The 13,146-nt window shown below is 40.5% G+C and overlaps 2 protein-coding genes across 2 annotated transcripts in view; one reads left to right on the forward strand and one right to left on the reverse strand.

Annotated features, from left to right (window-relative positions):
* The window catches only part of LOC113034686 (transmembrane protein 150A), a 20,836-nt gene extending 15,503 nt beyond the window's left edge, over positions 1–5,333 (forward strand). The window contains exons 7-8 of the mRNA XM_026189523.2: positions 1,192–1,369; positions 2,018–5,333. Of these exons, the coding sequence (XP_026045308.1) occupies positions 1,192–1,369; positions 2,018–2,280 (441 nt within the window). The 3' untranslated portion in view covers positions 2,281–5,333. The remainder of the gene's footprint in view (positions 1–1,191; positions 1,370–2,017) is intronic.
* On the reverse strand, positions 5,051–12,759 carry mat1a (methionine adenosyltransferase 1A). Its single transcript, XM_026189522.2, has 10 exons — positions 12,525–12,759; positions 10,944–11,021; positions 10,566–10,688; positions 10,361–10,473; positions 9,178–9,321; positions 8,866–8,991; positions 8,675–8,767; positions 8,403–8,585; positions 8,173–8,306; positions 5,051–6,379 (listed from the first exon to the last, which is right to left on the reverse strand). The coding sequence occupies exons 1-10, from the start codon at positions 12,589–12,591 to the stop codon at positions 6,277–6,279; spliced, it is 1,164 nt and encodes a 387-aa protein (XP_026045307.1). The 5' UTR covers positions 12,592–12,759; the 3' UTR covers positions 5,051–6,276.
* Positions 12,760–13,146: the final 387 nt, after the last annotated feature.

The raw sequence follows: 13,146 nt of genomic DNA on the forward strand, positions 1-13,146 counted from the left end.
ATATATATTAGCGGCATACATTACCTGGCTGTGATTAGCAGTGATCAGTTGATAGTGTAAACAAACAGGTATTAGTGATTGAATCTGGCACTCCTGGCTGCACACACTCACTCACACACATGCACACAATCAATAGAGCTCACTGTGCAGTGTATGAATTGAGTCTGCAGCCAACAATCGATCGACCTGCCAAATGATAAAAAACGTGCCGTCACAAAGTCAAAGTGATTTTCTCATTAAATAACATAAACCATTATTTCACTTCACAATACATTGGATCAGAATCTTTATCAATGCTGATTTACTGATTAAACTTTTGCAGCTTTAGCGTGGAAAATAGATTAGTCAGAAGAAAATGAAGTTGTTGATGTGTGTCCAGAGGTGGAGGTGCCACACTAGAGTAGAAGAAATTGGATTTATTTTACTGTGTGAGAGCTTTACAGCAGATCTCAACTGTTCAAAACTTTTCTTATGCAAGTCTTACATTGCCACTTCAAGGATCAGCCTACTACACAAGAATGTTCAGCATGTACTGACCAGGCCAATGGACAAATGGCTTAGGTACCAAACTTTGAGGCTGTTGCTGTAATGATCTTGGAAAATGATAACAAATAGCAGAATTTATACATCTGGCATTAACCATGAAACTATTGTTTTTTATCTGAGCAAATCAGTCAAGTCGTTTAATGTGTCCCTAGCTCAAGTTAATGTACCACAAGATCTCTTATCTACTCAGTTCAGTGTGTGTGTGTGTGTGTGTGTGTGTGTGTGTGTGTGTGTGTGTGTGTGTGTGTGTGTGTGTGTGTGTGTGTGTGTGTGTGTGTGTGTGTGTGTGTGGACCCTTCAGTGGGAGCTGTAGTCACATGCTCCTGAGCGGCTCTTTTGTGTATTGTTTCTTGTTGTTCTTGTGACCAGCAGGGAAAAGGAGGCATTCTGTCGTGTTTCTTGCTGCTGTTGCCTCCTGTACGCTTGCCTTTTGTGTTTCTTTTTTTTCTTTTCCCTTTTTACTTAAAGAATCGTAAGAAGCTTCGACCAGAGTTTTAAATACCACTGAAACTGGGCGATGGGACCACTTCCTGAATTTGCCCACGTCACATTCACTAGATGTTTTTATTTTGTGTTACATCTTTGCGTCAACCCTTTAAATGGCTCCCTTACCTTCTCTTCCTGTTTTCTGTCCTTATATCACAGGTGGATAATGCTAAAATTCTCCACTATGTTGGAGCAGGCATTGCCTTTCCCACCAGTATGCTGTTTGTGTGCCTGCAGTCAGCGCTGACGTACCGACTGGCCAAAACCCAAGGGGAGTACAACTTGGCCCACCTCCGGCTCTGCATGACCCTGCTGGCCTTCGTAGCCTTGGTGCTCAGTATCCTTTCCAGTCTCTACAGATGGCTGCCCTGAAGCTTAAGGGACTAAGAATCCCCTTTGACCTCTTTTCATCAGATATTTTTATTTATTATTTCATGCAGTTAGTCCCTGGCACCTCTTCATCAATGACATAAAGCAGCAAGAGTTTTTAACTCTATAATTGCGCGATACAGTGACCTTTTTACCAGATATTAATGTAGTGCATTAACGCCAGTGTCGTGTCTGCTTCAGACAGTTTTGGAAGCACGCAGCAGGAAATCTTGGCGCACTCCAGCATATTTCATAGTAGGAGGTGGAAGATTAAAGACCGACTTAAGTCCGATCCAATATCTCTGTCAGCTGATATCCATCTAGAGAAGTTACAGTGCATGTGGGAAAAACATATTAGCCTGACCTACAGTACAGATATACAGTAGCTGTAGCCTGGGCCTGTCTCTTCATGGGTAACATAATCAACATGTGAGCACTTGTAAAGCTCGCTAATTAACTCATTGTGTCTTGTTTACTTAACCTGGACAAAAACTGAGTGTTTAATCTGCATCGTGCAGGTGAGTGGGGCCGTGTCCACGACTGCTTCCTGTTGGGGCGTTTCAGCTTTAGGTCCTCGCATTGCTTTGCTGCTGTTTTCCTTAACCGTGTGTTTCAGGTGGTGTTTTTTTCTGTCAGGAGAGCTTCGTCCTGCAACACGCCTCGGCCATCTTCGAATGGGTGTTCTGCATCATCATCATGCTTTTTTATGGGACTTTTGCCTTCGAGTTTTCCGGCATGTCAGGAGATACAATGGTGGTGCTGGCGAGAGGAGGCTCCCTGGGACCTGCTGGGAGAGAACACAAGATGGATGCGCTGGGAGGGCCCGGTTTGCACTCACAACCACATCCACACCAACCTGAAAGCATGTCCATGCTGTAGCCTCCTGGCACACGTTGATGCCACACAGTTGCCTCATTTTATTCCTTTCCAACTCTAGTCTGAATTATTCATTTCCAGCCGTGTTCGTCTGAAGGTTTGAAATGAACCAGGCCAGCGCAGCAGCCGTTCAGAGCGGGCGTAGCTCTGCTGCAGTTTATACTTACGTCAAACTTTGTGTCTCCGAAGAACTTGTTTGCATTTTGCACATTGCACAGGCGTGCAAAACCAAATTTTCTCCCTGCTCATGGCTGTGCTCCGTGACCATCAGAGGAGCGTTTTGGGAATCAGATCATGGAGTTCTTGTGAATCCGATGGCCTCGGATTCAGATGACTGCCGCGATGCGTTCAGAGTGTGTAAGAAGTGAAGGCTGCTGGACAGCCCAGCTGACAGTATTACAGTGGGAAGGTGTCACAGTGTTTCAATCCTGGAAACAGAACAGGGCGGCAGTTTGCATTTTTCATCACGTAAACCTCTGTTAAGCAATATTTTTGATGTTAAGTCACGTCTTTGTAATTAACACCCTACACTGTATAGATCTTCTTTTGTTTTTTACTGTTTTGGTTATTCATTCTGCATACTCATCTGCACATTACCTCCCTTCCAAAGCCACGTGTAAAGCTAAAATATTTCTGTGGAGCTGGTTGACCAAAGCTAATCAGAAATAATATTATCTGGTGGACATCAGAGTAGTTCTGAGCTCTGCTGTGCATCTCATGAGCTTGCATTTAGATACGAGTGTCATTTTGTTTAAAATGCTTATTGCAGCATTAAAGTTTGTGCCATATATGCAAGCCTAATATTGCTGTTAAAGTATCAGACCGCATGGACTTATTGTTTCCGGACTATTCGGGTGACGTTTCATATGTCTTTATTTAAACTGTGTTAAAAAATTCAGTGAGCTCTGAGTCACATAAATCTTCTAATTAAGACTGAAAAAATACACCCTTCCCCATTCTTCTTGGGATCCATAGACTAGATCAATGCTCAGCTCTTAAATAATGCTGGATTGAACTCCTTCTCTGTAAAAGAATATGAGGGAGAGGTGACACAGTGTCGAGAGGCCAAATATGTACCAGCTAATTCAATCCAGAGCACTGGCTTTATTGAGTTTAGTGACGGGGCATTACACGTGTCTTCAGGTCCTGTAGGCAGAGGTCTGCATCTTATTATTCCCACATGCAGGAGGAGGAGAACATGTTCTTATTGCTTTAGCTGTTTCCTTTTATTGTGAAGCTGGAAACTTCGCACAAGTGGAGATGTTTCAGCACGTCAAGCTGGTGTGGTGGGATAAAGGGAAAGGATTTGTATAATGTAAGACATGGTGGAGATGGACTGTCCTGCTTCAGTGTTAACGTGTTATTTTTCAGTATGTGCCAAATACAAGTCTGCCTATGGCATTGGTGCTAATACACAAATAGGCCTTACCTTGTTGTTTTCCCTTACTTCAGTTGTGATTACAGCAAAGCAATAAGAAGAGACATGAGGTAAATCGGTGACTCTGAGAGTGAGAGCAGGGACAGAAGGTTAGCAACACCAGCACGTGGAGAAATGCTCCATGTTTGCTAACATCTGTGCATAATTTTCTCAAGCTTTGAGGAGGCAGAGGCTTTACAACAGTAGTAATTTAATTAATTGGCCATCAGCACATCTGGCCACATGTCGAGCTGAGATGTTGTTTGTGTAATTTGTCTGCAAATTCACAGTATGTTACTGAAAGTAGTTATTCACTATCAGGCTGAATGTATCAGACTAACTGAACTAGAGTGATGGGGAAGCCTGCGCACGCTGCTCTGAGGACGGAGCTGAAAGCGACACCAGCTGCAACACTGAGCACTTGCTTCTCTCTGCTGGTCACACTGCTTATTGCATGTGTTAAGCTCACATGAGGGGTTTTTTTTCTACTTGAAAAATTGTCAGTTTTTTCTGCCCACAGTCAGAATACTAAGACCAACTAATGTTTTTATCCTTTTATTTCATAAAGGTGGAGGCTCAACTCCAGCCTGAGCTTCTGCCTGCGACAGTATGAGGTTCCTCTGAGAAACCACATTAAACATTCAATACATTTGAAACGTTCACTAAAATAATGGTGCTAATCATTTCACATTTACTTAAAGTACTTAATCCGACGTCATGGTTTGAATATTCCCTATTTCTAGCTGACCACTACAAAAAAAAGAAACATTACATTTCTTTTAAATCTTCACATTCGCCATCATTCTCTTCATTTCATACCTCATTCTTCCTCATTTATGGATCTATCTGATCTCTACACTCAGGAAAACATTACCACACCAGCTGTGTTCTTTGATTCAAGGCCTTTGGCTTTCTGCCGTCTTTGTTTAAATTGCATTTTTGTCAATGGGATTCCTTGTGTACATTTGTTTCTTTGTGTAGTATAGGTGCAGCTGTAAGACTGGTGATTAGCCATGATGTAATAGATTATTTTTGCTAATCAAGACTCTGTTAAATGTGCGAGAAAACCGAGCTCACTCGTGCAATCGAGATCATTGGTGAGAGCCTTCTGACTAACAAGAACCCAACACTCCTCACAGCACCCCACTCTCAGTTACACAGCTCCCTGTGCCTTATGTGCTGTTTTGATCATGGAAACCAAAGAGGTCACAGTTGTAAATTCTATTTTGATGAAGAGTCATATGATTGTATCCATTTATGCCTTAATATTCAACAAATAAAAAAAAACAAAAAACAGCAAACGTTGAATCCCAGTGGCTTCATTACACAACATGAGCACAAAGAACCAGACAGCGGTTCTCTAATCTTTTTTTTTTATTGTTTAATTATTTACATTATCCAGTTTCATTGACAGAAGGTGACACTCATAGATAAGACATTAAACAGAGGAAAACTCCTATAACAAAACAGTGTCAGCTGTAGGTGAACTTACAGGTTTGGTACACTCGCCACCAAAACGTCCTGAAGCTCTACAGACTGTTTTTTGTTTCTCTCTTAAGACTTTCTTAATCCCATCAGAAGTGCTTCTCAAGGATCTAATTACATACTCTGTCATTAATAAATGCCAAAAAGCTGGGCCAAAATGAAATATTCTTAAAGGTACTTTTTAAAGAAGTGTGCTATATGCTAGCGTGTGCTTCTAAAGTTGTAAAACACAGCAAATTTAAGACATCGGTGGTCCGCTAAATGCTAACGGATTCAGACTAAGATTCAGACTTCTAATTATTTGCTAAGTTGAGCCACATTTACAGCAGAAAGCCCGCAGGTACTAAAGAAAAAAAAAAAGAAAGGCTGAAATAGCCGCAAGGCTATTTTACATTTTGACTTATAATTTATGCCTCCAGAGATCCGAACTTGACCTGTTATCTCACACAGTGGGAATGGTAGTAGTGCAAACAGCTTCCTGTGGCACGTTTACAACAGTTTTTTATAGTCATGACAATACGGTTTCTTAAGCCACGTTTTTGGTTGAGCAGTAGCTACACCTCTTACAATAATATGGCAGCCACTGAGGGAATACACATTTTGTAATAGCACCTTTTAAGAATAAAGCACTGAACTTGTGTAAGTATACTGCCCCCCCCCCCCAACAGCTTTGAGGTAAAACACTGCTGCTAGTGATGTGGAGGTATTTATATTTTACTATTGTACTGTCCCTTTACTTTACTGACTTTGACTAGTGATTGTATGTGTATTTTTAAAGCACCGATACCTGGAGGTTATTTGGCCTCGGAAAGGACAGTGAAAAAAGATTAGTTACTGAGATGCCATCTGCAATGTCCCTCTCCTCACTGGGAGGATGTCCCTTCATATGTCTGCTGGCTACAACTGCTCACACGTATAACTACCTTCTCACATCTTGAAAGCTGACTTATCCCTCCCTAACTGTGGTTTCAGTTGTTTTGTTTTGTTTTTCTGTTAAAAAAGTGTTCAATCAGTTGCATTGGAGCTGGAAGTTGTAGTCCATGAAGAGGAGTCTTGTTCAGCATCCAGGTGGAGATCAGGACAGGCTGGTGGAGTATTTACAAGACAAGCTTTTTGGGCACTTCCCAAGAAAACTCCGGTCGGCCAAAGTGGCCGTAAGAGGCTGTCTGCTGGTAAATCGGCCTCTTCAGGTTCAGATCCCTAAGAAGAACACACAAGGGATGAGACATCGCTGGTGAGAAAGGACTGTGAAGATTTTGATCAAAACCATTTGAAGCCATAAATTCTTATACAGAGCAGAAAAAAACCATAAAGGTGAAACATGTTGTGCAATGAGCTGTAAGCACTGATTGTTTGCATGTCCTCTTGTGAGCTTGGAGTTTTTTGTTTGTATTTGGCGTACATGGGTGGCAAAGTTTGTCTGTGTGTCAGAATGGCTTGTACTGCACTTTGGACCAACCTCCAACATTTATCGATTACAGAACTCTTAAACACTTGAACCAAAATGAAGTCATTGGTTATGCGGCTCTTAACAATTAAAGATTTTGGTAAATCAATTAAAAGTAGTTGTTATTGTTGAGTACTTTAAATTGGGTACTTTAAGTGCTTTAAGTTACTTAAAGTTACTGTGCTTTAAGTTACTTTCTGTTATATATATACTGTTACAATGATGAATGTTCATATTAGTAAAACATCTCAAAACACAACTTTCTTCTTGTTTTGCTCTGTACTATATCAGTTAGAGTGGATGCTGTGTTCCTGTTGGAGGGGCAGCCAATCAAAAGAAAGAGGATGAACTAAAGGGCTGCACCAAAGCTTATTATCAAATAAATCATTATTTTTATATGTGAATCATGCAACGCTACATTAGTAGAGTGAAGATGGATAAAATAAACAAACAGCATAATAGATCCACTTTAAAATGAAATGCTCACCTATAACGCTGCATCTCAACAAGAACATTATAATAGAAAAGGGAAATCTAGGGCTAGGTTTAAATAGAGGGAAATTATCCTAAAAGGATCAGCTAAAAGTGGAAGAATCTAAATGTAAAAGGACAGCAAAAAGGATATCATATCTTTGAAGCCACCCGGCGGGTTATGTGTCCACCACGATTCCCTCTCCAATGGATAGTATTGAAAAAAAAGAAAAGAAAAGAGGAAGAATTTTCTGTATCTAACTATACTTCAACAATTTCAACTTTGATTTTTGGTGTGATTCTCTCTTAGTTTGCTTCTCTTTCCCCTCTTCCCCTGCCCCTCCCTGAGCCTGGTTCTGCTGGAGGTTTCTTCCTGTTGAAAGGGAGTTCTTCCTTCACCCTGTCGCCAAATGCTTGGTCATTGTTAGGGGTCTTTCTAATATTGTATGGTCTTTAACTTACAGAATAAAGGACCTTGAGGCAACTGTTGTTGTGAATTGGAGCTATATAAATAAAGTTGAACTGAAGTTTGAACTTAAATATTTACTTATATATTAAATTCATGTAAATGTTGCTGAACTGTACAATCAAAACTGCTCCCAACAATCATAGATGTTTACATCTGCGCTGTAACTGCAATAATTTAATCAACCGATTCGCACTACAACCTGGGTTTTCCTCTTATCTGTAGTTTATTTTATTTTATTTAATAACTGTACAGTACTCGTGTTTATAGTAACCATTGTCCTTGATGTAAATATGTAAAGAAAAAAAATTGTGTATGTTTCTGTTCTGTGTCCTGTGTACTGTTTGTTTGTATATGTGTCTTTCTGGCTGCTGTTACAACCAAATTTCCCCTTGTGGGACAATTAAAGGATTATTCTATTCTATTCTATTCTAAATTCATCAAGATATATGATGAATCTGATTTTTGATCAGTTATTTAATCCTCAAAATGCCAAAAATAGTTCCTAATTTTTTTTAACTCATATTTAGAAAGCAAGCAGAACATCTTCATGTTTGAGTAAATATTCATATTTAATCTTATGCAAACGTCATGTTTATGTGTTTTTACCTGACAATGACTCCTGGCCTGAGATCAAAGTTCTTGTTGACAATCTTGAGCAATTCTGACTCTGACTTCTGAGAGGACCCGTATGTGAACAAGGAGATGGAAAGAGGTTGGGCCACTCCAATCGCATAAGACACCTGGAACACACACAGAGATGTGGTTTGCATATTTGTACTGTACTCCAGTCATCTGTCATCTATGCACAGCTTTGGAGGGTTAAGCTGTAACTTCACCTGAACCAGAACTCTCCTGCACAGTTTGGCTTTAACCAGAGACTTGGCCACCCAGCGAGCAGCATAGGCAGCAGAGCGATCAACCTTTGAGAAATCTTTGCCAGAGAAAGCTCCGCCACCGTGAGCCCCCCAGCCACCGTATGTGTCTACAATAATCTTCCTTCCTGTTACACCAGCATCACCCTGTTTGCAAAAAAGGAAGAAGATGAGCAAAAACCAGTGATGACTTTCTAGTTTGCTTTATTATTTTTCCCCCAGTGTGTGATGATTACCTGTGGTCCTCCAATGACGAAGCGACCACTTGGCTGGAGATGGTAGACGGTTTTGCTGTCCAAATATTTTGCAGGGACCACGGATTTGATCACCTGACAGAAACAAGCCAGCATTAAAACCAAACATGTGACTTTATTTCCCACACGACACATTACACAGAGCCCAGTCAGGTGTGTTCATGAGGATCTACCATTTCCATTAGGACTCTCTGTTGTTCCTCCAGAGTGACGCCGTCATCGTGCTGGACAGAGATCACAATGGTGTGAACTCTCTTGGGGATCACAGCTCCATTCTTCTGGTCATAATGCACGGTCACCTGTGGGATTAACAAGAATTGGTACACTCACTGAAGCTGTAGTTAGCTGCCTGTGACAACACAGCTTCAGACAGGTTATCAGATTTTCTAATGAAATATATCCAAGCTTGAAAGAAAAAGTTCCCAAACTGCTGTGGCGTTGTGTTTTGGGTAAGTAAAAAATGTGCACATGTTGCACGACCTCACCTGTGTTTTAGAGTCGGGACGCAGCCAGGGAACGATGCCATTGCGTCTAAGTTCAGACATCTTTTCATTGAGTTTGTGAGCTAAGACGATGGTGAGCGGCATGCACTCCTCCGTCTCGTCTGTGGCATAGCCGAACATCAGACCCTACAGAACGAGTCAGAAAATCAGTGAAGGCAAAACAAAGAAGTAAACAAGGAATATCAAAATACTGATATTCAGCATGCTCTTTTATCAGTAATATCTTCAGCACTTTCTATTATCATATGACACAAAATACATAAAATATAAGCTATGAAAAGAACAATAATGGCTAATGGTCATACAGGCATTTATAGAAGACAAAATAGAAGTAGATGTTGAAATGATAAAAACAAATATCAGGTAGATTATACCGTGTATGGTTATGGGACTTTATATATAATATAGTCAAATTACTCCATATTTCATTGATTAGTCTTAAGCATGGGATAATTTTTTTCAGCCAGAAGTCTGTTATAGAAATAATGATCCTGAGCCGTGAGTTTGTCTCTTACTGAGGTATAATGCAGAGAAAGCATCAATTTAATCTAAACATGTTATTTCTTTATCTTTTGCCCAAACTATTAAGGATGATGATGGTGTTACTGATTAAACTACACTGATTCACTCAAGTACTGCACTCATATACAATTGTATAATTTAATAATTTCCTTTCTCTGCTGCATTATACTTCTACTCCACGACATACTGGACATATTTTTTATCATGCTTCAGATTACTTAAAGACTGTGAGCAATTTCATGAAAAGGAAGTTTCGCCTCTACACATCAAAGTTTTATCCTCAAATTTGTGACCCTTTAAAGAGCCACAAACACTTGGCTGGGGACCCTATTTACTATACTACAATACATTTATTTGCAAAAGTAACATAAACACTTATCGAATCTAATAATGATATATCAGTCACGAAGCACATTTTTCTGCCTTACAATCAGCTTGTAACATTTAGGATTTTAAATATTGGACTAGATAAAACTACTTTTTCCACCTCTACTGAACTGATAAACCTGAACACACCAACACTATTGCACCAGATCTCGTCTGTATTCTCTACTGTTGAAGTAAAGAGTCAAACAAACTGTGCTCGGTCAGGGTCACTCACTTGTCAAGCCAAAGTGACCCAGTGACACTGCTGTGGCCCTACCTGGTCTCCAGCTCCAATGTCTTCTTCTTTCCGGTCAACATGGACCCCCTGAGCAATGTCTGGACTCTGCTGCTCCAGGGCCACCAGCACATTACATGTCTTGTAGTCGAAACCTTCAGAAGGGAAGTGAATTGGATTGAGATGGTTAAGAGGGAAACGCTAAATACAGAGAACAGAAATAATGTCTATTTTTTTGCTTTCTCACCTTTCTCCGAGTTGTCGTAGCCGATGTGCTTGATGGTGTCCCTCACCACCCTCTGATAGTCCACGACGGCCCGAGATGTGATCTCTCCGCAGAGCAACACCATGCCAGTCTTACACACCGTCTCTGCCAATGCAAACTTTAATTACAAAGCTGTTTTGCCATCACCAGCAAGTTGTCCACACTGAAATACAATAAACAGTATCAACACTGCATACGACATAAAATCCAGGTGAAATTCAGACCAGTGGGTTAGTTGGCTTATACTCTGCCTTCATCATGTGGTCCCTTTTTTTGCTAAGACAAACTGATTCATTAGATTGTGCCTCTTCTTGGTTTTGCCATTTTTTTTAACGGAAAAAGAGACAAATTCTGGCTCACCACAGGCCACTTTGGCATCGGGATCCTGCTTCAGATGTGCATCCAGGACAGCATCACTGATCTGGTCACAAATCTTGTCTGTGGACACATAACAGGTAAAAATATCAGATTCCGAAGATTTTTTACAAATGCATTGAAAAAAACGACATATTGCATTTTAAATTGCACGCTTAGCCTAACACTAATAATAGAAGATGTCAATTTTGTAATTTATATGAAAGCATGAAAGGTTACATCCTAATATTTCACATAGCAGTAGTTGAATGTTTTACTTTAGCATGGCAGCAGGGCAATGCCTCACTATACATCCCATTCATCTGTCTGTGTCGTCCTGCTGAAGCAATGCAGGAGACCGGTTACATCAGAAAGCCCATCAGCATCTGACTACTCTGCTGGTGAAACAGGTGCATCTTAGGAAAAGCCACTAAAATAGCCACTATCTGTGGGAACAGCCCAGACTTTGAGTTGTGTTATCAAATTCAAAAGTGTGTACTGCAATGTTCTGCCAAGGCCACCCAACTCTGTTACTGAACAAACAGTAGAAGTAAAACTTCAAACCTGTGAAGTTTATCATTAAAATTGGCTTCAGGAGTGCTACGTGCTTCCAAAATGAAATTATTTTTTTTTAAAAGAACCTCCTTAAATGATAAATACAGGGACACCATGATGTGTGACACATGGATCTACATCACTTGCTGTTTCAGAGGACAGTTTGAAAGGGATTTTGAATTCAGGTGCATTGGTATTACCTTTTGTATGCTTCATCCTCTCATAAGCACTTTGTCAGATTAGCATACTTTTACTTCAGAACTACATTAATATAGATCCAGATTAAAAGAGCAGTTTTACTTTTTAATTATTTTATTTATTTAATTTTTTAACATTTGGCATTTATGTGATACTGCCCCTGTCTGTGAAGCTGCACAACTCTTACTCATTATCGATTTAGCACATGGGACTTTGAAAGGTTACATATTTGTGAAAGGATTACAAAACACATTGACGGGGCACCGTGAGGTTTAAAGGCAACATGGAGGACAGAGTACAACTACAAGTTAAGCAAGGTTTGTGTGGAACATCTGGGAGTCATTTTACTGAGTATTTGATATAATTTAACTAGATTAAAGTATAACATAGTCAAACTAATTTTACCACATTGTCACTTCTTATCTTATTGTGTACTTGAGACATTGTTCTTGAAGAGCATTTTGCGTGTCTTTAGATCTCTTCTTTTGCACACTACATTAAACGTGTGTGTCTGCCCTCTTCTTGGACATTTTTTAAGCATGTAACTGTGCACCAGTCAGACACACATTTGCTTCCAGCTGCCTACAAGTGAGAGTGAAGGCCACTAAACACATGTTGCTGTGAATGGAATACCATCCATGCCTGGCGGGTAAACACGCAGCACTGTGGAGTTACTTTGGACATAGTGTCCAGCTTGCATCAAGTTTATTTATATGCATGCTATTTCTGCAAGATAACACTGCATTTTCAATGGAAGTGTTGAGCTTATAATTGAATGCATTAAAATTTAATGTCACTGTAGCAGAGGTGGCTAGACTTTGTAAAAAGACTCACCTGGATGTCCCTCTCCAACGGACTCTGAAGTGAACATGAAAGAACCTTCTTCCAGATGATCACTCATTTTTTCTGTGGGGTAAGGTTATTCAATTTCCAGTGCAGAGAGATCCTAAGGTGGCTTTATATTCCTACTGGCGTTCTTTACCAGAAAGATAAAAGAAAGGGAGGCCAACAGCCCTGCAGCCAAAGCGTAATCTGTCCTGCAAACTTCACATCTGTGTCCACATGGCCCGATATATATGGCTAAGGGGACACACACGCATTCTGTAACTCATTTACACACACACACACACACACACACACACACACACACACACACACACACACACACACACACACACACACACACACACACACACACACACACACGAATCCATGGGACAGTCCATTCCAGGGGGAGTGGATGATGGGAGGGAATTTCAGCTCAAACTGCTTGTTAACCCTTTGTAAACATTGTAATGTTCAATAGTGTGTTTTCAGTCTCCACCTGCTCTGACTGCTCTGCTTCAGGGCGGGACGTTTCCGTGTCCAAGCAGAAACATCTTTGAGAAGGAGTTCCCCTACCCCCCACAACACACAGGTGGGACAGCCAAGTTAGGGTAGCCTATGGACAGAGAGA

Source organism: Astatotilapia calliptera, chromosome 13 (genome assembly GCF_964374335.1).
Source record: "Astatotilapia calliptera chromosome 13, fAstCal68.1, whole genome shotgun sequence".
NCBI classification, from domain to species: domain Eukaryota; kingdom Metazoa; phylum Chordata; class Actinopteri; order Cichliformes; family Cichlidae; genus Astatotilapia; species Astatotilapia calliptera.